General features: G+C 44.0%; 1 protein-coding gene across 3 annotated transcripts in view; it reads left to right on the top strand.

The window, feature by feature from the left end:
• Positions 1 to 27,501, top strand: part of PLD5 (phospholipase D family member 5) — a 411,859-nt gene that overhangs the window by 285,123 nt on the left and 99,235 nt on the right. For all 3 annotated transcript variants that reach the window (XM_027611260.2, XM_027611261.2, XM_027611262.2), the window contains one exon: positions 5,823 to 5,950. In XM_027611260.2, coding sequence (XP_027467061.1) covers positions 5,823 to 5,950 — 128 coding nt within the window. The remainder of the gene's footprint in view (positions 1 to 5,822; positions 5,951 to 27,501) is intronic.

The following is a 27,501-nucleotide window of genomic DNA, read 5'->3' as shown; positions in this document are numbered from 1 at the left end:
AATCTAACCAAAGAGGCAAAGAATCTATACTCAGAAAACTATAAACTACTCATGAAAGAAATTGAGGAAGACACAAAGAAATGGAAAAACGTTTCATGCTCATGGATTGGAAGAACAAATATTGTGAAATGTCAATGCTACCTAGAGCAATCCACACATTCAATGCAATCCCTATCAAAATACCATCAACTTTTTTTCAAAGAAATGGAACAAATAATCCTAAAATTTGTATGGAACCAGAAAAGACCCCGAATAGACAGAGAAATGTTGAAAAAGAAAAGCAAAGCTGGTGGCATCACAATTCCAGACTTCAAACTCTATTACAAGGCTGTAATCATTGAGACAGTATGGTACTGGCACAAAAACAGACACATAGATCAGTGGAACAGAATAGAGAGCCCAGAAATGGACCCTGAACTCTATAAAACTAATCTTTGACAAAGCCGGAAAGAATGTCCAATGGAAAAAAGACAGTCTCTTCAACAAATGGTGTTGGGAAAATTGGACAGCCACATTCAGAAGAATGAAACTGGACCATTTCCTTACACCACACACAAAAATAGACTCTAAATGGGTGAAAGACCTAAATGTGAGACAGGAGTCCATTAAATCCTAAAGGAGAACACAGGCAGCAACCTCTTCGACCTCAGCTGCAGCAACTTCTTCCTAGAAACATCGCCAAAGGCAAGGGAAGCAAGGGCAAAAATGAACGATTGGGACTTCATCAAGATAAAAAACTTTTGCATAGCAAAAGAAACAGTCCACAAAACCAAAAGACAACTGACAGAATGGGAGAAAATATTTGCAAATGACATATCAGATAAAGGGCTAGTATCCAAAATCGATAAAGAACTTATCAAACTCAACACCCAAAGAACAAATGATCCAATCAAGAAATGGGCAGAATACACGAACAGACATTTTTCCAAAGAAGACATCCAAATGGCCAACAGACACATGAAAAAGTGTTCAACATCGCTCAGCATGAGGGAAATCCACATCAAAACCTCGATGAGATACCACCTCACACCAGTCAGAATGGCTAAAATTAACAAGTCAGGAAACGACAGATGTTGGCGAGGATGCGGAGAAAGGGGAACCCTCCTGCATTTGGCGGGAATGCAAGCTGATGCAGCCACTCTAGAAAACAGTATGGAGGTTCCTCAAAAAGTTGAAAATAGAGCTACCATGTGACCCAGGAATTGCACTACTGGGTATTTACCTTCGGATCACTAACATTTGTATCTTTGATCCGAAGGGGTATGTGCCCCCAATGTTTATAGCAGCAATGTTTACAATAGCCAAACTATGGAACTATGGAAAGAGCCAAGCTGTCCATCAACAGATGAATAGATAAAGAAGAAGTGATACACACACACACACACACACACAATGGAATATTATGCAGCCATCAAAAAAACCAAAATCTTGCCATTTGCAATGACATAGATGGAACTAGAGGGTATTATGCTAAGTGAAATAAGTCAATCAGAGAAAGACATGTATCATAGGACCTCACTGATATGAGGAATTCTTAATCTCAGGAAACAAACTGAGTGTTGCTGGAGTGGTGTCGGGTGGGAGGGATGGGGTGGCTGGGTGATAGACACTGGGGAGGGTATGTGCTATGGTGAGCGCTGTGAATTGTGTAAGGCTGTTGAATCACAGACCTGTACCTCTGAAACAAATAATACATTATATGTTAAAAAAAAAAAGAAGGTAGTAGGAAGGGAAAAATGAAGGGGGAGAAATCGGAGGGGGAGACGAACCATGAGAGACTATGGACTCTGAGAAACAAACAGGGTTCTAGACGGGAGGGTGGTGGGGGGATGGGTTAGCCCAGTTGTTGGTATTATGGAGGGCACGTACTTAATGGAGCACTGGGTGTTATATGCAAGTAATGAATCATGGAACACTACAGCAGAAAGTAATGATGTAATGTATGGTGAGTAACATAACATAATAAAATAAAATTTTTAAAAAAAGACAGTAGGATGAGCATAATCTGTGTAACCAGTGAACAAAGATATTTTTAAGGGCATGTAAAATAAATTATTTTAGGCTAACCATTGAATAATATGCATGTAATAAAGAGGGACATATTGGCTATGACTATATATCTGTTAGGTATAAATTAAGATAGAAGCATCTTCGGAGATAGATGGAGGATAGATTGATAGAAAAACAGGTCATTCTTAAAGGGAAAGTGGGGCTATTCCACAAACCATATGCAGGCAAACATTTTTCCAGCTTTATCATCAAATATTTTCAGTTGATTGATGACACCACATCCAGTAGTTTGTATGTTGAAATGGGGAAAATACAACATCCCCTGTGGGATTGCTGTAGCACAGCCTTGTTGATGCTGGGCACACATGGTGTTGAGTAAAGGGTTGTTACTGTTACTACATGTTGCTTAATCTCTGCACACAGCTCAGCAGGCCTTCCCACAGGTGGCCCTGGCCCCAGGCAGAACTGTGAAGCCGTTCTTGTGTTTTGTGCCTTTGGCCCTCTCTTGGAGTCCCCTGATAGAGCAATGGGGACTCCCCCTCCTGACCTTTCAGATACTCAGTGTTCCCTTAACGTCTGAACAATTCCAGTCTTTTTTTTTTTTAAAGAGAGGGTGAGTGGGGGTAGATGCAGAGGGAGAGGGAGAGAGAGAGAATCCTAAGCAGGATCCATGCCCAACGGGGAACCCAATTCCCAATGCGGAGCTCAATCTCACGGTCCTGGGATCATGACCAGAGCCAAACCCAAGAGTCGGTCACTTAACTGACTGAGGCACCCAGATGCCCCAACATTCCCAGTCGTTTTAAATATTACACTTTAGGGGCACCTGGGTGGCTCAGTCGGTTAAGTGTCTGCCTTTGGCTCAGGTCATGATCCTGGGTCCTAGGATCAAGCCCTGCGATGGGCTTCCTGCTCAGTGGGCAGCTTGCTTCTCCCTCTCCTCCCCGCTTGTGCTCTCTCTCTCTCTCTCTATCTATCTCTTTTGTTATCTCTGTGTCTCTCTCAAATAGATACTTAAAATCTTTAAACATTACACTCTATTTGTGTGCCTGAACTTGACTCAGCCACTTTAGGTCTTGTGTTCCTGATTTCACATAACACAGTAGGTGGTATATATTGATAGTCAGTAAAGGTACGTTGAAGGAAAGCTTCTGTTCCTTTATAGAATCATTGTACGCATCAATAAGTAATTGTAGAGGCTCTGGCTAGAGCATTACACAAGTCCCACAGTCCCTGAAATCACACTTTTTAGGCTAAACTGCCAACTACATTGGTGCACTACTCTTAGGGCAGTGGCTATGCAGTGTGGCATGGAGAGGTCAGAAGGGACGGTCCCCATGGGCCCCTCAGATTGGCTCAGTGTTCCCTCTAGGGGACCAGTGGGCTGGGGCTGCAGCAGACCCGAATGAGAACAGATAGGGATCTAAGAACTAAAACACAGTCCAATGACAAGTAGCAACTGGTCGTGCGTCAAGTTTCAGACAGTGTCCCAGGCCAGGAGGTGAGAGCCAGCCACTGTCGCAGAGGCATAAAGTTGTTTCTAGTCAGAATGTGAAGGCAGGTGAAGGCTTACCCTGAGACACCTGTTGTAAGTAGCATCTAAGGCACACACCGAGGTCACCTTCATTCTCTTCCTTCTAGAGATGAGAAGATGCATCCTTCAGTGCTGCTCAGCCTGGTGGACTGAAGGGCACAGCCAGTGAACGTGGCCTCCAGCTCTCTTGTGGATTGAATTGTGTCCCCCAAAAAAGACGTGCTGAAGGCCTAACCCCTAGAACCTCAGAATGTGACCTTATTTGGAAACAGGGCTTTTGGAGATATAATTAGTTAAGATGAGGGCACACGGGAGTGAGGTGGGCCCTTAATCCAACAGGACTAGTGTCCTTGTAAGCACAGGAGAAAACAGAGATGGGGGGAAGTCTTCATGGGACAACAGGGTTGGCAGGTGGCAACCAGGGGACAGCAGAGATTGACCAGAAGCTGTGGAGAGACAGGAGGGAGTCTCCCCTGCAGGTTTCGGGGCAAGTATGACCCTGCCAACACCACGATTCTGGACTTCCAACCTCTGCAACTGAGAGACAATCGGCTTCTCTTGTTTTAAGCCATTCAGTTTGTGATACTTTGTTAGAGCAGCCATGGGAAACTGATCCCCCACATGCTGCTCTCCATCCACTCAGGAGCGCTGGTAGCTGTGTCTTTGGGTGCCCGGGGGGTACCACAGCATCTGTGCAGCGGTGGGTCTCTCCATAATTGCCATGGCAACCACCCGCTGTGGACATTCAGACCCTGCTCTCCCCAGCTTCTCCTCCTCTGGGGCCTGTAACCATTCCTTGGATGAGACTATGCCCGCATGGCTGGAGGCTGAGGCCGTCTGCCCGCCTGCTTGCTTCCCCTCCGTCCCACTCCCACCCCATAGCCTCTGTCACCAGCCCCCTGCTGCGGGGCCAGGTGCATGCTTTACCTTCCTTTTCCCGAGAGTAACAGGTTAAGCTCATAGTATACATCACCCTTCCTTTCTGGTATTCTGGATATATCTTTATGCATATGATGTCACATCTTCCTCTGCTAATGAAGATTCTGATGATGAAGTAAGCCACCAGAATACATCTGCTTCATTAATATTCAATATCTGAAAACAAAGTAGCTTGCTTCATTAAAAATATGCATAGAGGTCTGTTCTTTTAAAAAAGTGGAAATTAAGGGGCACCTGGGTGGCTCAGTTGGTGAAGTGTCTGACTCTTGATTTTGGCTCAGGTTGTGGTCCCAGGGTCGTGAGATCAAGCCCCACATTGGGTTCCATGCTGCGCATGAAGCCTGCTTAAGATTCTCTCCCTCTCCCGCTTCCTCTGCCCCTTCCCACCACTTCTCTGCCTCTCTTAAAAAAAAAAAAATTCATTTAAATTGGATTGCATTTATTTACATTGGATTGCATTCAGGCTTCCAGTTACGGAATGACTAAGTCATAGGAATAAAAGGCGCAGCATAGGGAATAGTCAGTGGTGCTGGAACAGCGCTGCATGGTGGTGGCTGGTGGGGAGCAGAGCATCATGCATAGATTTGTTGAGTCACGTGGTTGTACACCTGAAACTGACATTGTGTCAACTACGTTCAAATAAAAAAACAACAAATAAATAGATTTAATTGCATTCAGTGGACTATATGCTCTTTTTGAGAAGTTGTAAATGCATAGTCCTGAGGCAGCAACAGGTAACAGCATGACAGTTGATTTTTGTAAGGCTTGAATGATCATTGCTTAAATTAAGAACCATTAAGAACCTTTCTTAAATTAAGAAAGGCCAGGAGGAGGCCAAGTCCAAATTAAGTCACAAAGAGGGAAAATGAAGAAGAAAAAGCAACTGCAGGGTCAAGAGTGAAAATAACGTATAGAAAAGTGTAAGAAAGCCCATTTCTTGCTGAGGAGAGCTGTATTACTAAACAGGACGATCCTTTTATTGATTGCAAATTTGTTTGAAAATTACTCCAAAACTAAAAGAGCTTGGTGCACAAATCTCACCATCTGGGTGGTAAATGATGAAGCTGTGATTTGAATCACATCTGACTGGGGAGGCCATGTTCTTGCCTCTTGTGCACAGGTGTCCCTGTAATTCTTGTTCTCATTTTCCTTTTGTTTTCTTTTGAGAACAAAGTAACTCCTCGAGGGCCTTCTGTGCACCAAACTAATATAAATATTTGGCCGCCCTGAATGCCAGTTGCCATCATTGCAAATCATGAGTATTGTTGCTGGTAGATGTCTGGTTGCAAGTTCAAGGCCTTGACACTGAGGCTGACCAGGATCTCCTTGAACTCCCCAGGAGCAGAGGTGACCTACATGAACATGACTGCCTACAACAAGGGCCGGCTGCAGTCCTCCTTCTGGATCGTGGACAAGCAGCATGTCTACATCGGCAGTGCTGGCTTGGACTGGCAATCCCTGGGACAGGTAATCTTTCCACGTTACATAAACTCCGAGTTACGTCGGCATCAAAGCTCCCAGCTCCATTAAGCATGTGGGCCTCTCTGCCGTGGTTGTGGGAAATAAAACCTGCAGCATTATTTTTACTTGTGTAGTTTTAATAGGCTCATCTCCATTTAATATAACATGAGAGCCCTTTCGTTGACAGAATCATCTTCCCCCAAACACTGCCATAGTTGCGGTCCTCTTGTAAGTCAGATGCTACCCCCAGATTCTGTAGAGCAGGTTGGTGTGTAGTTTATATTATCCAAACCTAACTGTTCAGCGTGAGATCACATAATCTATGAGACAGAGGAAAACATAAATCCAGCGTAGATCGTATGTTTTAGAAGAGTAATCATTTGTGTTATTCCTTGAATAAATCTTCACATGACGCTGTTGCCTCCTCCTTGCAAATAATTCACTTCAGATACCTTGAAGATGCACTTGAACCATCTGTAATCTTCAGGTATTTATTTGTGTCAGGGTGATCCATAGAGGATGCCAAATCACCTTCCCACTAGTCAACTGGTGGCTGGAAGTTCTCGATCCTTGGATGCATAGGAGGACAGGCAGGTCAACCACACATGCTACATGGCGCATACACACTTTTGGCTGAACTCCTGAAAGCATGGATGTGTAGACAAACGCAAGGGCTATAACTTGTAAAGAAAGACACCACTACTTAAAATAAATCTGAGAGAGAGTAACATGATATTTGTACTGTCGGCTTCCAACTGATTCACCATTTGCCTCCCAATTTCCACTATTGTCCTATTTTTCTTTTTAAAATGCCACCTTCCGGGGCACCTGAGTGGCTCAGCCGGTTAGGCGCCTGCCTTCGGCTCAGGTCATGATCCTGAAGTCCCCAGATCGAGCCCCACATCGGGCTCCCCGCTCAGCGGGGATTCTGCTTCTCCCTCTACCCCTCACCCCGCTCCCTTGTGCTCTCTCTCTCTCAAATAAATAAATAAAATCTTAAAATGCCACCTTCCATGCATGCAAATTCTGTTCTTCCACTTTTCTGTTATGGCTGTAAACGAAATAGACAATGGGCAAACTACATACTAAAATAAAAATTTAAAACTTCCCTCTCCAGGAAACAGACAATGTAGAGCCAAAGTACAACTGATCTAAGGTGGTTTTTCCTAGTTTTATATTTAAAGGATAGTCAGGGTCATCCAGGCCCGAAGCCCAAACAACTGTTGTTTCTAAGAAGACAGTCTCACCCTAGGAAGAAGGGACACTGAAGAAAGTTTTCTGATCAGTTTTGGGAGAAGTCACCATCCAAGGTTGACAAAACATACTTTATTTTATATTTGCTCAGGATTTTTCTACTGATATAAAAATGATTCCGAGCAAAATAATAGTGTTGATTAACAATTGTGACAATAATAACTAGCGAATATTGCACACCAGGTGCTGTTCTAGGCCATTTAAGTGGATTATTTAATTTAAGCCTCACAGTGATCCTGTGATGGACAAAGTATTCTTGTCTGTTTCAAAGATGAGTAGACCTGCGCCCGGAATTGAATTTCAGTATTAAATTTTTTAAGCCAATTCGTTTCAGTAATAATTCTGATAGGAAAAATACGAATTTTGATTTAGTATATCTCGTGTCCGATGACCCTTCAAACATGGATAGAAGAAATATGGATTAGGGACACCTGGATGGCTCAGTTGGTTAAGGGTTCCACTCTTGATATTGGCTCAGGTCATGATCTCAGGGTCATGAGATCCAGCCCTGCGTCAGGCTCGATGCTGAGGGTGGAACCTGCTTGGGATTCTCCCTCCCTCTGTCCCTACCCCTTACCTCCTATGTATGTGTGCACACACTCTCTGTCTCTAAAAATATATTAATTTATTAATTAATTAATTAAAATAAAAAGTATGGATTATAGCAACATTGGCTTACCTCAGAAACAAGAGGCAAGGCAAAGACAGTATTATAGTCTAACTTACAGAAATATCTGAGTTCATCTTTTGCTAATCAGTAAGCATCTTTTGCCCAGAAATTTTCTGCTGAGCCTTTTATAATAAATAGACAAAACTGGTTTTGTAACAATATTGATTACACGTAATTCTAAGTGGTTTTTAACTTAAGAATCATTTGCTTTTTTTTTTTTTTTTAAGAGAACGCACTTCCCCACCACCAAATTGTATTTCCTTTGTCATTAACTGATATTAACTGATAGGGTTTAAAGTTCTGTGAACTCCATTTGAATGGGGTTTGAATTATTGAGGTTTAATGATGTTTTTCTCCAAATTTTTGAGCAAATTATTTCTATAATTTCCTTAGGCAGATGGACATAAAATATTCATGTGTTGGCTTCCCTGCTTGAGGCTTACTCCTTTGTCTCTGATTTTTGCTGTTTGTTTTGTAGGAAAGTAGGTTGATCTTTTAAATGTTCACTTTTTACCTGTCGTCGTTTAGACTTGGATCCTCATTGTGAACTGTGACATTTTCCCCGCTTTAAATATGGTAAACGCAGATGAAGGAGGGGCTGCAAGTTACTTCCTGTGGGTCAAGAGAAGAACGAAACCAACTCAGATCTCTGCTTGCTTGCACATTCTGAAGTGGTAGCTAGCTTCCCTTCACCTACACAGAAGGCCAGAGTTGCCCACGAGTCAGAGGGCAAAGTGGGGAAGTGCCAGGACCCAGCTCTCTGTTTCACAGCTAGTCAAAAGCCTTTGCCAAGGATCAACCAGCTCTTTGCAATTCATTTAACGTCCTTCTCAGCAAGGAGAATTACCACCTCTCCATCATGCCATTGTGTCCGCTGGGCCTTCAGATCTGGCCCTCTGACCTCGTCCCATGGCTAGTTTGTTCTCAGCTCATAAGCCATGTAATGAGAGGGAGAATAAACAGTGGATTCCTGAGATTTCTCTCCTTCAAAAGACCAGCCCAGGGGCACCTGGGTGGCTCAGTTGGTTGGGTGACTGCCTTCGGCTCAGGTCATGGTCCTGGAGTCCCCGGGATCGAGTCCCACATCAAGCTCCCTGCTCGGCGGGGAGTCTGCTTCTCCCTCTGACCCTCTTCCCTCTCGTGCTTTCTATCTCTCATTCTCTCTCTCTCTGAAATAAATAAATAAAATTTATAAATAAATAAATAAATAAATAAATAAATAAATAAATAAATAAAAATTAAAAAAAGACCAGCCCAGATATAGCAGCAAAGTTTACTTTTGAAAATGTAAACTGATACCATGATGATTCTTAAGTATGGAGTAAATGTAATGCAGGATTAAAAAATAAATGATTTTGTGATCTATCATAAATTAAGAGGGGAAGCCATGAAAAAGTGCTCAGCACTCTGTTAAATAACAGAAATTCAACCAAGTACGTTCAAAGATCAAATTGACTTTATTCAACAATTCATTAGTCGGGCAGCATCCCACCTAACAATAGAAAGGAGGTCTGCCAGGCTGTAGAAAAGAAGAGGTTTTTAAAGGTGGAAAGGGGGCAGAAAAGGTAATTATGGGCAAAGAATGAATTGTTGTAGGCAAGGTCACCTTCCTAAGGGAAATAGGAGAGATCTATCTGGTGGATTATTTCACTGAGTGCAGACCAGGTAATTCCTTGGTTAAACGTTACATTCCAGGGTGGTTGAAACTGCAATAAGTCTTAGTTTGCTAACATGGGTTTAACGTAAGTGACTCCATGTTGGGCCTGCTGCCTCCTTTTTAACAATTCTAAACATGACCATAGAGACAGGGCAGGCGAAGGGACATGCTCTCCAGTTGTCTGTGGAAATAGCCCTTGGAGGAGAGCACCCTTGGGTAGGCTGGAGAAAAGGCTGGGAATAAAATGTATACATTGGTGACAAATGTTTAAGCCATTGGTGATTTCAGGTTACATGGACTTCTGCAGAAATCTGCATTCTTCTGTTGGTTGTAAATTTAATAACAGGTTAAGCTCCATGGGGATCAGGGAATTGGGAGGAGGTGAGTGGAAGAAATCTTTGTGTCATTTTTTCCAAAAGCCTACTGTACGTGTGCTAGACACTGTGCTAATAGCTTCATATGGCTTCTTCAGTTGTCATGGCAACTTAAGGGTGCCTGTGATTGCCATCTTCCAAATGAAGATAATATTGGAAAAATAAAAACAGAACAGATCCTATTCTGCTGCTCATCTCTCTTGTAACATAATAAAACACTCTCTAACCTGTGTAGGAATTAGGCACTTGGAGATGGGTCTCCTATTCTTTAGATGGACGGTCAAGTTGGTGGAGTCTGTGTCTTTCATTGCATTCCTAGCAATTTGGGACACAGGTGCGCATCAACACAGGGTTGCCATTTCCTGCCAAACCAAATGCTTAAAAATTAAAATAAATCCCATTCCTCTTTTCTTAACAATCTTTCCCATTTTCCTCTCGGAAGAAACTCTATTCTTTGATGGGGCTGGAGAGGAGACAGAGCTGGGGAGGGGGCGGGGTTTAAAACTCTTCTGCAAGAGCATTCAGCATCCCCTCCGCTCCCCTGCATCTGTGTGTCAGCTGCTAATAGAACTGGAGAACTTCTCTTTCCACACCCACCCCTGCTCTCTTTCCTCTTCACGCTGACACACAAGCTCTGTTTCCTACCTTGTCCACCCTTCCCCGTAGTGCTCAGCACTTGGGATCACACTACTGCACTTAATCATCCACCTTGAATTAGTTCTTCTTTCAACCGCGTTTGACTTGTGTGGGATTTTTCTTGGTCTACCTCGGTGTGGCATAAAACCCTGCTCAGCAGGACCCGTGCATTAGAGCAGATTTTCATTTGAGCTGAGTTGTGTGTGAGGCAGACAATTACGGGAAGAATTATAATACATTTTCCAAGTGTCAAATTCAACCTATTTCATCAATTTTATGTTTTTTTGAAGTTTCCTACTGCAATCAGATTATTGTTACCCATTATTACCTTCAGTGTGTGGTAAGTAGGAGAAATAATAATACTAATAATAAAAGCATCAGTGTATTGAGGTTTTTCTCTGTACTAGGCATTCTTCTGAGCTTTTAAAGAATATGAACTTACTTTTCACAGTAACCCTTCATTGCAAATAATACTATTATTGCTTTACTTTACAAAGGCAGAAACTGAGGCACAAATAAGTGATTTACCCAAGGTCACCTTCCAGGAAGTAGTAAAGCCAGAATTCCTATCCAGGCAATCTTTCTCTAAATCGCTCACTCTTATTTCACTGCTAATAATTTAAAAAAAACAATACATCAGGTTTATGAAAAATCATTTTCTTCCACGCTCTAGCTGTGATGCTAAGCTATAGATTTCATCTCACTTGCTCTTTCCTTTAAGAAGAGCTAACAATACTGTTCATCAAGAAACCCTTCACTCACTCATGTCTTTCTGGCCACTCACCCACGAAGACACAATGGCCACAGATGGACAGATGTTGCTTGGTACCCGAGTTCTCTCAGAGAACAAGCAGGTGGTGTAGCGGCAGACAGAGGGAGAGGGAGAAGCAGGCTCCCCGCTGAGCAAGGAACCCGATGTGGGGCTCAATCCCAGGACCCTGGGATCATGACCCGACTCAAAGGCAGTTGCTTAACCGACTGAGCCACCCAGGTGCCCCAGTAAATAAAATCTTTAAAAAATATATTTGCAAATATAATTAGAGCAAACAGGAACAGGTCTGTTTAAACTCTGTTAATATGTATTTTAACCTTAGTCCACCTTTGTTCTGAAAAGACTTAAATAGAAGTACATTGACCGGGCCAGCTCTCGTGGGGTGCACGAGCCCCATGACCGTGACCATGCTGGCGATGAGACCCTCAGTGACCCAGCTGGGGGTGGTGGGTGCAGCGTGCCCAGACCTATCCCTGTCCTGGAGCTCGGGTGGGAGAGCAGACCCGGCCCAGGCTCTGCCTCGAATCCAGAATCACTGAAGCTGTTAATCTTGGAACTGGAAATTAGCTCAGAGAAGAATCAGTCTAGTGTTTCCCAAGATGTGTCTAAGGAAATGCTATTCACTGAGAGGTGGACTCTTAACAGGGAGAAACTATGGGTTTCGTTTAAATTGGTTTCCTTACTGTGGGACTCCTCAGAGCCATTAGTATGTTAACATGCTCTGGGAATCTCTAAGAGGGTGAGAGAGGATGGACATTCATCAAACCCGTTTGGCCATGAACTGCTTTCCACTTAATTTTATGGATCAAATATTCCTTGAAGCCTCCGTATTTCCACAAATGCTGTTCTAAAGCAATTGCACTACTGGATATTTACCCCAAAGACACAGATGTAGTGAAAGAAGGGCCATATACACCCCAATGTTCATAGCAGCAATGTCCACAATAGCCAAACTGTGGAAAGAGCTGAGATGCCCTTCAACAGACAAACGGGTCAAAAAGATGTGGTCCATACATACAATGGAATATGACTCAGCCATCAGAAAGGATGAATACCCAACTTTTACATCAACATGGATGGGACTGGAGGAGATTATGCTAAGTGAAATAAGTCAAGCAGAGAAAGTCATTTATCATATGGTTTCACTTATTTGTGGAACATAAGGAATAATATGGAGGACATTAGGAGAAGGAAGGGAAAAATGAAGGGGGGAATTGGAGGGAGAGATGAACCATGACTGAGAAACAAACTGAGGGTTTTAAAGGGGAGGGGTTGGGAGGATGGGTTAGCCCAGTGATGGGTATTGAAGGCACATACTGCATGGAGCACTGGGTGTTATAGGAAAACAATGAATCGTGGATCACCACATCAAAAACTAATGATGTATTGTACGGTGACTAACATAAAATAAAATTAAATTAAAAAAATAATAAAGCAAGAAATTGATCACAGACCTTCTGATGTACCCCCTTCACAGATGAGAACACTGAGGTGGGCTGGGTTGGGGAGGATAGGTGCTAGTCACTTGCCTACGACCCCTCATCCCTTATGTCAGGTTTTAGGATTCTCAGGCAAACGTTCTTTTTAGCACATGTGCTACCTTAAGAAACGTATGTGATTCCAGAGCTGGTAATTGTTGTGTTCTGTCTCCTTAACAACAGAACGACTGGACAATTGGCAAACCAGGGCTTACGTGTGGGAAAGATAATCGACAGAGTTGTTGCACGTCTATTCAGAGAACCGCACTTATCATATAAACCTGCAAAAAGTCTATAATCCAGTTTGAAAAGCAAAATACTTAAGCAGTCTTCAAGTGAATATGACCACCTAGGGTATTTGCCAAGTGGGGCCAACAGCATAATTTGTGGGACCCAGTACCAAAGGAAAATGGGGGGCCTTTTGTTAAAAAATAAACAAGAACCTCAAGATGGAGAGAGCAAGAGCGATTACAGCAAGCGTGGGGTCCTGCTAAGTCAGGGTCCTCTGTGTTCCACGGCTAGATGCCACAAACCCTGGTAGTAGGGTTGGCGACAAGTATTTTGGGGACTCAGGAAGCAAAAAATCCCCACAGAGTAAAGAGTGATGACCACAATGAGATGTTCGGATTTGATCTGAGCCTGAAGTGGTAATTGAGCTGAGGAAAGAAGGATGGGTTCAGAGCAAAGACACAGAATTGGGAGCAAGCATGGTGTGTCAGAAGGTCTGTGATCAATTTCTTGCCGGACCAGCATGTCCTGGTTGCAGAGCCCTTGGACACAAAGCTAGGAAAGACATGGATAAGCCCGGGAAGGCCTGCGCATGCCCAGGATGGGGGTGTGTGGATGGAGTCCTGTAGGCTACAGGGCACACTGAGGATCGTGATTGGGGCCAGGACCTGGCAGCTCTGGAAGAAATCTCCACAAAGGGCATAGGTTGAGGGGTGAGGAGAGCGGGGAGACAGAGAGCCTGTGGCCAAGATGAAAGAGAGAAGAGACAGGATTGGGTAATGATGGGGGAAGGTCGATTGTGTCAACTTGATGCCCAGTTGTTTCGTCAAACAGTCTAGATGTTGCTGTGAGGGTACTTTTGAGGTACAATTAACATTTAAATCCATAGACTTGAGCAAAGTAGATTACTCTCCATACTGAGGGTTAGCCTCATCCAACCAATTGCAGATCTTAAGAGCAAGGACTGAGGTTTCCAAAAGAAAGGACTGGTCCCAAGACGACAACATAGACAGCCCTCCAGCTTGCCCTGTAGATGTCAGACTCACCATCCCCTGCAATCGCAAGCCAACTCCTGAAAATAAATCTCTCTCTGTGTGTGTATGTAAGTGTGTATATATCTCCTATTGGTTCTGTTTCTCTGGAGCGTGCTGACTAGTACAGACAGTGACTGAGAGCTAGAAGAGACCTGGCAAAGCTGCGTCATAGTGACTGACGGGCCATAAGGAATGAGCCAGAAGGAATAGCGGGCATGTTTCCAGCACCTGGAGCTGGGCCCACTTGAGAAGGACCAACCTGTTGACAGAAATGGGGGACATAGGAGAAAGGGGCAGTTCTGATGTCCAGGGGGCATTTGGAAAAACAGCAAGAGATTGGCTGATATCGATGCTTTTTATCTAATAGTGATGGTTCTTTATCGCCCAAAAGCTACCGGTCTCATCCGTAGCTGCAGTTTCCTGACAATGACCGTTGGGTGGGATATTGACAAGAATCACACTCCGTCTGCTCACCAAGCTGGGTCACTCTTTTGAAGTCTCCGTAAGGTTAAGGTTGTGGCCTGACATTAAGAATGAGAAAGAGCACTCAACGTGTCTTTGGGTCTGGCTTCTGTCCCCTTTCCTTTCAGTTAAAAGGACAGAGAGCAGAGGCAGATCTTGAAGACCCGGTGGGCGCGCCGTGGGCAGGAGGTGGTCTCTGTTCTGTAGCTCATCTTGTCATCCCCATTCAGAGCTGGCCCTGCGCCTACATCTTCCCTGGAATTTATGAGTTTCTAAGGACACATTTAGCTCCTAGGGAAGTGGCGCATTGGTAATGCAGGTAACTAGATGTCAGAAGCAAAATAAAAATGAACCAAAGCAAAAGGCAACTCAAGTGGAAGTGCAACAGAGAATAATTAATATTCCTTAGGCAACACGTAATGAAGGCAAACAAAGGATTAATTCTCCCAGTGTTGATTTAGAAGATGATTGGGGCTGCTCAGAAAGGTCAGTTTTGGGTGCAGATGCGTTCTGAAGTAAATGAGTGAGTGGGAGGCCCAGGTTCTTACAAAGGACACATATTAGCAGACCACAACTTCAGTGACAAAGTCATGCTTATTTTCTACAATTTTTCAAGTACCAGTTTGGCAGATGGTATTGTTCAAAGGGGGCATAAGTAGGAAATCTCTTCCCTAGTCTCCCTTGGGAGACATTCTTACAAAGCCAGCCTATTGTCTGTTATAAAATATCTCAATTTGTGCAGTTAGGTGAAGAAATAAGAGCATCATTGACCCTTTCCTGTTTGCCTTTGTTAAGATGGGGCTTAGTAGGGCTTTCCCAAGTGAAACTTACTTATTTCCAAAATTTTCCCTCCTATGCCCCTCCAGCCCCTACTTCCTGAATAAATAGGTTCTTTTTTTTTTAAGATTTATATATTCATTTTAGAGAGAGAGAGAGCATGAGCAGGAGTGGCAGAAGGAGAGGGAGAGAGAATCTCAAGCAGACTCCACACTGAGGGTGGAGCTGAGATCATGACCTGAGCTGAAACTGAGAGTCAGATGCTGAACCGACTGCACCACCCAGGCGCCCCTGAATAAATGTGTCCTAACTGGCATGATAATCTGAGATCTCCATCATGGCCCCTTATGTGACGTGTCTCAGGGTTTTTATCCTGGCCACTTTTTTTTTTTTTTTTTTAGATATAATCCCATTTGGTTAAAGTCCCTCTTAAAATATGATGGCCAGAATTCAGCACAGTACTTCAAAGGTAACCTCCCCTTGTGGACTTCAGCTTATAGTCGTATGAGCACTTTCCCTCTGAAAGCAGGCTGACTCTAGAGTCACTGGTTTGCAGCCTTGTTATTTTTGTTGTTACAAGGTCCTTGCTTAGCAATGCAGTATAGTGGTTGGAGTCAGATAGGACTGACAATTTTCTCTCTCCCTTTTAAAATTAGATGACCCTCGGTTTTTTTGTTTGTTTGTTCCCCTGAGCTTTGATTTCTGTATCTCTACAATTAGACCAATAATACAAACCTCATGCAATTGTTAGGAATGAAATGGAATGATCTGACACCCCCAGCACTGAACCTGCTCAATATGTTGTAGCCTTGGAGCTCAGGACCAGGAAACATTTTTCCTTCCTTGTAAGTTACCTAGATCAAGGTCAAGGGAACTCTGGGGGCACTAGTGTTTATTGATGATCTTTGGCAAAGAGTTCATAAATCTCCAAAGTGTGTGACCTCGTTAACAGTACAGTGACGACGTGGGCAGTGAGTCCCGAGGGGCACGGACGAGGGGCTTTTCATTCTATATCTGGTGCTGCCCAATGTTATCACCAGCTTAAGTAAAAGACACAGAGGCAATCGGCCAGATTTACAGGTAGCCCAAATCTGGGAAACCGAGCTGAAACCGTGGTTTTCAGAAACCAGACTTAAAGAGATTTTAGCTAGTTAATTAGATTGGTGCTAATGAGGGGAAATTGAGCAGGAGTGTGAAAATAAGTGCAGGCCACCCAAGTGAAAATAAGCAGAAGCTGTTTATTCAGAGCGAGCTACGGTGAGGGAGTCAGTCACCACCACAGGCATTTGGTAGAGACTTAAAGGCAGGTGGGGGGGGAGCTTTGTGGCAGGAAGGGAAGGTGTCAGGTGTGCCCGGCTGCAGGGGGTGGTAGTAGGGCTAGGGTATACTGTGCGATTGATTGGTTAGGAATACCTATTTGGCTTCCTCCGGTTGATCCTGAATTGAGGGTGGGCAAAATGAGGATAATTGGAGCGTTAAGTCCTGGCCATTTTGGAGCCGATTGCTACTGGAGTTAGGGTTTGGCTTTCCGGGCTGGTTGCTGCAGGTCGTGTGTCAGAGATCTGTTTTTTATATATGGTCTGTTCAGATGTCCATTTGTATGTTCAGTCTTTGAAAAAGCCTTCTCCGGCCCTCTGCCTCCCTGCAGACGATTTTTAGAATCCTGGATAGGTGTCTGGGAACCAGTTCTGAGGACCGGGATGGGGGTCACCCGACTGTGGGTTAATACATGAAATCCCAGCACCTACTTCAGTGCCTGGCACGTATTAAATGCTTAAAATTGTTTTGCCCAATAAATGCATGAATTAACAAACGAGAGCATGTTCAATAACCACGTGAGGCTTAAAGCCACTTGGCGTGAGAACTAGGATCCAAGACTGGGAAAAGGGCTTATATCAGTGTGAGCAAGAAGCTTCTAGCACTGGAGCTTTGCAGCGACGGGCAGTCCAGCCCCATGAGAGAGTTAGCTCCCCGTCATGGGCAGGGGCTAAACGGTAACCTCTCCAGGATTCAGTGGAGGGAATGTTCTGGAAGCTGAAAATGGCCGCCATCACCGGACCATTTGTTTAAGGGCAGGAAGAGACGGCAGGAGTTGATGTGGCTTAGTTTCTTCATCACAGCTGACACGTTATGAGCTCAGTGTGAGCTAACGTCAGCAGCCGCAGCAGGATCACCCGGCACCTCTGCTTCCCCGTTTGACTTCAGGCCCCCAGTGCAGGTGCGTGCACCCCCAGAAGCCTGGCCACAGCCTCACTCTGCACGTCGGACCTGGTGACAGAGCAGTGTCTGCCCCCAAAAGCCGGCCCACAACAATTCGGTCACATTTCTGACATTGACCTCAGGATGGGTAAAAATACACTATTTATTATGATGAACAATCTTTATATGCAAAAAAAAATACCACTTTAAACCGTGGAGTTTTGTTCTGTTTTTAATATTGAGGTAAAACTCTAACTGGCAAACCTTGTTGAATACATACATACAAATTTTGTTCCTTTAGCAAAAGTTTATTAAAAACGTTTCACTGGATTTCTTTGAGGGCTTAGTCAGACCTAAGAAATGCATTTATTTTAGCAACTGTATTTAAAAAGACTCATTTAGGTGAACTTTATTGTCCCATTTTTTTTTTTACTCCACAGCTTTCATATTTTAATTGGAAGAAATTGGAATGTATTATCTTCATACAATGACTTTCGAGAATACTACTCATACCCATAAATCATTCTGCACACTTCAACTGTTAGCTCAAGCATCTTTTATTATAATGAGCTGTCACTTCAGTCCTTTATTGTTGAATTCACCAAAATATAACTGTCATATTCTTAAAAACCTTTCCTGGAGTTTAATTCCCCCTGGAAACTGCATGTAGAAAATTAGCTCCATTGCATTGCAGCCCTTGTTCGATGGCCTTGTTAACCCCCACGCACAAACTGTGAAACTACTTCTCTGTTGTTATAGTCAGAGTTGAATGTATCATATTTGGACCTTAAGAACAGCCTAAAAATACTCCTCCACTTCTGAATTAATTGCCTACGGTGTGGGATATGTTCTAGAAATGGTGGGTCTGAATTTCATTCTCAGAGGCCTGTGGGAAAAATCATGCTTCACAATAAAGCAAGATTAAGTTAAACCGAACACATTGATTCCAATGTTAATAGCTTTCCAGTTTTCAACAAAAGATTTATGGGTTTTTTTCTTTATTTTTTTAGAGACAGAGAAAGAGCAGGGGGGAGGGGCAAAGGGTGAGAGAGCGTCTCCAGCGGAGTCCGCGCTCAGCTCGGACCCGACACGGGGCTCAATCCCAAGACCCTGAGATCATGACCTGCGCTGAAATCAAAAGTCGGACACTTAACTGACTGAAACGCCCAGGCGCCCCAAGAGCTTTATACCTTTTAAAAATTTCCCGTTGATTTCTTTACTCCTCACATCCATTATGTGAGATACAAAGGAACTTTAGAAACTTCATTTACAGATCTGGAAACTGTTCCCGAGAGGCCAACTGAAAAACATCCTGGAATTATTCTATCAGTTAATATCAGAGTTAGGACTGGAACCCAAACCTCTGGTTTCTGGAGCTCTTTTTCCTGTGGTACACTCTTTTTCTTATGTAATAATTGTCTGAGTCAGTGGTCCAAACAAATATCAACATCCCACATTAGCAGTAAGATCCCAAAGACCTAGAAACTCAATATCTGAGAGCCTTCTCTAACTGGAATACAACCAAGAACCGAGGGATATATAAAAAGACCCTGCATAGCCTTTTCCTTACTAGAACACCCTTTCAGCCTTATAACAGATCTGTTTATTCTTAGGTTCACCATGGATCCGATTAATATCCAAGCTGTGGCCAATGAGAAGTCCCAAGTCCGAGAAGAACACTGACAGCTCAGACAAATGATAACTGTCCTTGGGGCAGGAGTGAACACTGACCATTAAAAGAAACATAGGGACACCTGAGTGGCTCAGTCAGTTAAGCTTCCGACTCTTGGTTTTAGCTCATGGCATGATATCAGGGTAGTGAGATCAAGCCATGCGTTTGGCTCCACACTCAGCTCAGAGTCTGCTTGTCCCTCTCCCTCCCCATCTGCTCTTCCTCCAACTCGCGCGTTCTCTTTCTCTCAAATAAATAAATATATATATATATATATGTATATATGTGTATATGTATCTATATCTTTATATAGATACATATATATCTTTAAAAAATAGTAATAAAATAAATAAATAAAAATAAAAGCAACACACAGATTCAAAATTCCTAGTGCTCATGAACCAATCAGTGTAAGCCAGTTGTGCATGCCTCCCAGCCAGCTCCGGAGGCCCCACGCCTTCAGGATGACTACAAATTTCCCTTTAGGAAGAGGGAAAACTGTCCACTCACTGCTTCCTATTCCGGACACAAAAAGTATGCTTCCACTTTGTAGAGAGCCGCCTGTCAAGATGGCGAAGGCTTCGTCCCCAGAGCGGTCGGCTGTCAGCTCCCAGGTCTGGGCAGCTTGGACCTCTAAAGCAGAGCTGTCCCTTAGATATACTGCAAGCCACTAATGAGAGCCACGGATGTAATTTAAAACTTTTAAAACTTAAAAAAAGAAAAGTCAAATTGACGTTAATATATTTTATAGAATCTCAAATGCCCTAAATATGATGATTTCAACATGTCATTAATATGAAACATTTAATAATGAGATATTTTTACCTTTTTTTTCCATGAGTCTCAGGATCCAGTGGGCACTGCACATTCAAAGTGCATCTCAGCTCGCCCTATCCAGATCTCAAATGCTTGATAACCATACAGGACTCCTGGCAATCTGGGAAGCATGGGTCTAGAGCATCTCTCTCTCTTTAATTAGGAAGAAGATTGCTTTTTCTAAGTTAATCACAAGCCTAAGGAGTTAAGGTGCTCACTCTGAAAAGCTAGTTTTTTATCAGCTAAATGAACCAACTGTAGCCACCTTGGAAGTCAGAGGGCCCAGGACTCCCCAAGAGCGTCAGGAAGTTGAAGTTGGAAAAGACTTTCATGCCATTAACACACAGCACTGATGAAAACTGCACATTTTTACTTCCACGTTTATGGATTAGGCTCTGCCTTCTCATAAAATGATTTTGATGTTGTTCTCAGAACATCTTTATCATTTTTATCTGCCGAGAGCTTTCAGTAGACAACATCTCTAAAACTTGCTTTGCCTGCTACACACTAGGGTCCTTCCCATTCATTCATTCATTCATTATTCATTTATTCATTCATTCAGCAGAGATTCCTTTAGCATCTCCTTTGTGCTAGGCTGTAGTGAATGTGCTAGGGGTACAAAGATGCAGAAGCCAGGTCCCTCTGCTTTAAGGAGCTCATATTATACTAAGAAGATAAGCAAGTGAGAAAATATTTCTAATACTGTCTGATGTGTGTTTAATTAACTCAGACTGGAAGAGGGGTCAGGGGCGGTTCCCCGGAGGAGTTGAACTTGAAGGGTCCGTGGAGAGGAGTGACATGAAGAAAGGGGAGAAAGGTTTCCCTTTGCACAGAGGTGGTCCCAGACCCGGCTGGTTCAGAGAAGAGGCGTTCCCCCACGTGGCTATTACAACGCCACCTTGAGTGGAGGGGAGGGGAGTGGAGGGAGGCGAGAGGGGTCTTGGGACCTCCGGTGTCATGCAGAGAAGGGTGGACTCAGCCTCAAGTTTTTCGAGAAAGCTTCAAAGAGTTTTTAGGTAAAAGAGTGGCAGCTGTGGAGAAGTGGATGGGAGGCTTAGGGACTGGAGTATATTACGGAGTCCACTGGGGAGGATGCTGCAGATGGGGTGGGGGGCGGGGGGTGCTGGAGAAGGTGCATTCCTGAACCAAGTCCTTGGCAATCAGGAAGGGGCAGAGGGGCCCCAGGCTGGCTCACCACCAGTCTCCACTTCAGGCTCCTATTGTCACGGGCCCCTGAGAGAAGCCTGTGGTTGAGTCAGGGGGGGTCATGAGTCAGATCGGTCCATGTGACTTTAGAGGGGTGTAACATTATTCCATTTCTGTAAACAGAGAAAGCCGCTGACGTTAGGTGCACAAATGTGAGCAAAAGGACACCCAGAAAACTATTCACAGCGATGGCCTCTCGAGTGGGAGCAGAAATAGAGAAGGGCTTCGGCTCACTCTCTAGAGACATCCACGCTGCTCGAAAGTACTCCTTTGTGTTGAGTAAACATGCATATTTAAATATATTTTAAGATATATTTAATTTTAATTCAATAGTAATTGCATATGTCATAATCATTTACTATATATGTGTGTGTGTGTGTGTAGAGAGAGAGAGTTTATAGAGATTATAGTTCTATCATGGTGTGACATATGTCACATAGAACTATAATCACCCCAGTGGGAAATATTTAGGCCCCTGATCCTGCACCTAGGGTCCATCATCAAAGACCTTCCTTGCTTCCAGTTATAAGATGAGTGAGTTCTGGGGATTGAATATGCCACATGGTGACTCTAATTAACAATAGTATATAGTTGAAAGTTGCTAAGAGAGTGGATCTTAGCAACAACAGAAGGTAGTTGTGTGAGGTGATGGATGTGTTAATTAACCTCCTTATGGTGATCATTTTTTAATATATACAGATATCAAACCTCCATGCTGTACTCCCTGAGCTTACACAGTGTTGTATGTCAATTATATTTCAGTAAAGCTAGAACAGAACTTCCCAATTTCTCAAGCCCGTGGACAGTAAGTGCCCTGCTGTGCTGGCCAGGCCTGCCCCTGGGGGGTGTGGGTTGTGAATGGCGTGGAGGCCACCCACCTCCCTGGGCTTCCTGCAACCCCTAACGTGGGTGGGATGAGAGTCCGGAGTTTCTTCGATGCTTTCACCATGTATAAACACAGCCATAATTTTTTTTTTCGGATTTGTTCACTTCACTAATAAGATTTCAAAGATTGTGTTTGTCTCCTATTATTTTTAAAGTATGCAGGACAAATTAACATGAATACTTGAACAACAACAAAAATAGCTCAAACCACTTTAATATTCTATAGTATTAATAATATGGGGCGCCTGGGTGGCTCAGTCAGTTAAGCGTCCGACTCTTTGTTTCAGCTCAAACCATGATCTCAGGGTCATGAGCTCGAGCCCTCCACCGGCCTCTGCACTGGGCGTGGAGCCTGCTTGAGATTCTCTCTCCCTCTGTCCCCTGCCTCTAAAAAAATAATAATGATGTAATATTAGAATTATAATTCAATAATACTGCATATTATCCTCTACCTCAATGCCTCTCTGGTTCTCATTTAACTTACTGCTGCCTCTTCACCTTCGCACGACAAAATTCCCATGCCCCTCCTCTCTCTTGGCCCCTGGCCTCATTCACTTGGGTCTCAACCCAGAGTTAACTCTGGACTTTGAAGTCTTATTTACCCATCTCTAAACTCAAATTCTGAGCAAAGCATAGGATTTAAAACAAGATGATTAGTCCTCTTCCCTTTACTTTCTGGTGAGTGACCAGTCTTCTCAGAAGGCACTTTTCTTGGGGAGGAAGAAGACAGATCCTCCTGAATCCCACCTGGGCCTCTCTCCGGGTCGAGGTCCCCAGATGGAGTCCTCATGAAATGCAGAGGCACGCGGCCGCAGAAGGGGCTGGGAAGCCGGCCCTGGATGCCTCGCTAGCTCTGAAATGCCTGCCAGACAATCTGAGAGATTGTGTCTAAAACAGATGGAAAACACCGTATTTAAGGCCGCCGTAATGTTTTTATTTTCAAGTTATTTTTGGTTGGCATTGTCAGTTTCTTGGTGTCAGTTGGCATTTACACCCAGAACCAAGAAAAAAGAGACAGAAGTTGCTGGAAAGAAGACATGTCTCATCAGCTGAAACATAAGCCCCAAAGTAGAAGAGGCTCAGGAACCAGTGAGGAAGGCCTTGGGACATTTTCCAAGAGAAAGAAGTGGCGCTCTCCTCTCATCGCCTTCTCACACCAGAAATCGCACCTAGAACCCGCTGAGGTGGGGAAGGGAAAAACGAAATAACTCCTGATGCGAAACTCTGCTGGGCAGTGTTCCTCACCAGTGACCAGCCTCCGCTTGCACACCTCATATTACGGGAGGCTCACTCCCATGACTTTATTGATGAATTTCTCTTTTCATTAGAAGAGTCTTCCTAAATTTGGCCCCAAATCTCCTTCCCAAAACTTCCATCCATCATTCCAAGTTCCAGAACAAACACTCTTACAGGCCCTAGGAAAAATTCTGACAGTATACACTGAAAACCTTGTGAGCACCCATTCCATCAGAGAACAGAGTGTGAGAACCCTGATCCTTGGGGCCAGGCATTGCCAGGGTGTCTGGGGCATGAGGCAGACAGAGGAGATTTCATTCCACCCTGCGGGTGCTGTATCTACATTGCCCTTGGAGGAGGGGGCCTTGTGTCCCTAAGGCCGGAACTCGCTGCAGATGGGCATAGGAAATATTTTTGCTAAATGTTTAAGAGATTTATTTTGTTTTCTTCTAAGTACTTCCACAGCTTGTTAGCTCCTCAGAAGATAAAATGCAGATGAAATGCTTTTACGGCAAATATCCTGACAATGAAGACTTTTGAAGGATAACCAGCCTTGCCCGTTGTCTGTACTTAGCTTATAAAACACTTTCTTACACATTAATTTACCTGATCCTCCCACAGCTGGTGACAAGACAGAGACCTGTGTTACTCTCCTGGGGATCCCAGATGTGGGACTGAGGTCCAGAAACACTAAGTGATGAGCCCGAGGACACAGTCCTGGGAAGTGGGTCCACAGAGGCCACTGCTCTGCTCTCCTCTGTCTCCTCCCAGAGGACCCTGGTGTCCCTCACCCAGGCGACACCCTAATGAATGGCCCCGAGAATAATGATTATCAAACATTGTCAACAGTGAGTGAACAATGAAGAAAATACTTCCTTTGGTCCCCATCCCAGAAGCGGGCGATGTGTAGCGACCCCAGCTATGTGCTGTCCGCAAGGTGGGTGCCTCCATGGGGGCACTGCCCTGCCCATGGCTGTCCTCCTTCGTTGACAGTTTTCTCACTCGCCAGCACTAGGGACCCAGACAAAAGAGCCTCTCGGATTCTCAGACTCTCCCAGAGCAATGTGATGTTCTGCGAGACCTTCCAGAAGGTCTCTCCATTACCTTAGTTGATTCGCTCCCTCATTTCATCTAGACCATGCCAGACACTGGAGATAAGAATAGACCAAGAAAAAAAAAATAACCCTTCCTTTAGCGAGCTTCCAGTCTGTTGGGAGAGTCAGCCCACAGATCAAGTAAGCAAAGAAAATCAGTGTGATGATGGATGCCGAGTGCAACAAAGAGGTGTTGTGACAGATGACAATGGGAGGAAGGTGTTGGGGGACAGAGAATTCCTGGAAGCATCCGTGACTGACAGAAAGCGTGGAGAAATTTACTGGCTTGGCTTATGGAAGAGCCACGGACTAGACCCAGTACAGAAGCTGGAGGGGCAGGAAGGACCCCAGGCATCTCTTCCTGCTCAAGGGCTTCTGCATCTTCAGTACTGCAGGCAACGCAGTGGCCGGCCTCCATTTCATAGCCTAGAGTTTCGCTGCCTTCGGCCACCTCCCTCACGTGGGACATCATGCCCACCCCTCGGCTTTCATCAAGGCTCTGTGCAATGCTGGCTTGCAGCTAAGCACCTCCAGCTTCAGATCCCTCCCTGATTAAGATTTGATCTGCAAGCACACATCTCTGCTCTCTGCACACGCCACCATGAAGCCTTATCTCTGACTTCAAGCACAACGTGGCTGCACGCTCTCCTTTCCCCACCCCAGCGCCCATTCCTGATCCCATCCCACAGCCAGCTGATGGCTAAGTGATGAAGAGGCAGGCTTCACCATGCATGCCACCCACCTAGTCATCCTTCCACTGGCAGGGACCCTGGAATGAGTGCTCAGTGGTCTGTCCTGGGACTCATCAGCCCACAGTGGCCCCTTCCTGCTTCTGGCTTCTCCCCGTTGCCATTAATCCTGACCTCTACCACAGGTTCATGTTCCTAAATTAACTGTACCCCTTCTGCCCCCAGACACCCCCAGCGACTCTCCTCAAAGCTCTCCTCAACTTTCACTCCTGCCCATCTTTCTAACTGCAACTTCCATCGCCCCAGACACCAGCCCCACACCAGCCCCACATCAGCCACACAACGTGACTGTTCCCTGGGCAAGATTCACGTTTCTCTTCTCTGTGTCTCTGCACACACTCTTCCCTCTACATGGAATACTTTCCCCTCTCATGCTGCCCGGGGGCATTTCTACCCATCGTGCACTCAGAGATGTAAGCCCTGAGATATATACAGATGTGTATTTGCAGTGGCTAAGAAGGAAAGCAAGGGGAGTAAACAGGAATGTAATAATAGAACATGGTAAAATAAAATAGCTCATGCTCTTAATGAAACACCATGAAAGCATTTAATATTTAATGGAAAAAGTGAGTTTCAAAATTCTATATGCAGAAATACATATGTGTATATATATATATATGGCATGTGCATATATAAATAGTGTGTGTACCTACATATGGTGTATTAATAGTGTATAAGTCAGTTATGAACACGTTCAGCTGCAAATAACTATAAAAACACGCTGGCTGAAATAGATCCAAGCTTGGGTGTTTTCCACAACAAAAAGGCCACGAGTAAACAGTTCAGGGCTGACATGGTGCCTCAGTGATGATACCATCAAGGACCGGATTCTGTCTCTCAGCCTTTATTCTCATGATTGTGGCATGATGCCTAAAAGGTCGCTGAAACCTGTAGCTCTCTCATCTGCATTCTGGAAAGCTAATAGTGAGAAAGACAGTGGTACAAAGGCAGAGGGCAGAAGGGTTTCTCTCACCAAGAATTCAAGTCTTTATTTGGGTAGGGGGTGCTCTCCAGGCCCTTCTGTTGCATCCCCTGGTCTCCCCATGGCCATCCCCGCCCTGAGGAGAAGGGGTTGTGCCTAGTTGCTGGGTCATCCAACCCACAAGTATTTGCCATAGTGGATATGTCCCAGGAGGTTAATTTAAACATCGATTTTATTCTCCTTTTAGAATAATATACATGTTACTTTGATTTTGGTGAAAAATTAAAATTTTTAATAAGAAACTTTATCCTTCATATTTCATCAGAGATGTCATCTCTTTAAAGCCTTAATTGTAATACATGGACAATATGCTTATTTGTGTGCTTACCTAAAGTAGCATGCGGAAAAGGGATCCATTATAGAGTTGGAAAACCATGAATTCCAGTCCCTTGTGCATCCATGACTAAATTGCATAATCTCTGAAAACCTCAGTTTCCTGGTCTGTAAATTGGTGATTCTCCTATTTTATGGGACTTTTGCAAAGATGACAGGAAGTTAAATGAGAAAATAGAGAAAGGAGGGAGGAGCTTTTCAATAACTAGCTGTGTTTCTCCTTCTGAAAATTCATAAAATATATCTTTCTCATGCTACCTCTGTTTTGCCTTCTAAGTTAGCTGTTTCTTGGCTTTCCCTTGTGAAAGGCAGTGACCACACCTTTAAAAAATGTATTCCTTACAGAATATAGAAGAGTGTCTAGCACATAGCCTATGACCAACCAATGCATTAAAATTTATTCGTATTTTCTTAAAAAATACTTCACTTATCCATCACAGCATAACTGCCAAGAAACTGACCCTATCATTTCTTCCTCCACACTCTGGTTTGTGATGTGGGTAATGAATTGGCATTGTCGCCAAGCACCTATTTATGGGTAATCACTCTGAGTCGCGCTGACAGATGCTGGCTCCATGATCAAGAAGCCACAGGGGTCTAGGGTCTCCTGGAATACTGTCAACACCCCAAGCTGTGAGGCTTTTCCATTCTTTCCAAGGGGAAAAAAAAAAAGTAGAAGCATCTGAAGTTAAATTTAAAATGCCATCCTTAAAAATAAAACAGCAGAGAGGCATATTCTTTTCATTTTATTTCAGTGACCCAGCTAGCATGGCTTTGGAAAATGTAAAGACACCCATGAAGGTTGCAGTTGGGGGCATCAGGAGACCCTTAAGGGGATCATGAGAATGGTTCTGACAAATAAAGTTTCCCTTCTATAATCTCTCTGTGCCCCAGGCGAGCCTCTTGGAACTGTCTCATCCTTGTTCTCGTCTTCTCTGAAAATAAAACAGAATCTTGTTTATGGCCATCGAGAAAATAGCTACAGTTATTTTTTGCTCTCCTTCCCCCCAAAATCAGAACTATGAAAAGAACATGCAGTACTC

This window comes from Zalophus californianus, chromosome 10 (assembly GCF_009762305.2).
Source record: "Zalophus californianus isolate mZalCal1 chromosome 10, mZalCal1.pri.v2, whole genome shotgun sequence".
Taxonomy (NCBI): Eukaryota; Metazoa; Chordata; class Mammalia; order Carnivora; family Otariidae; genus Zalophus; species Zalophus californianus.
This window is presented reverse-complemented; position numbering and strand designations above follow the sequence as displayed.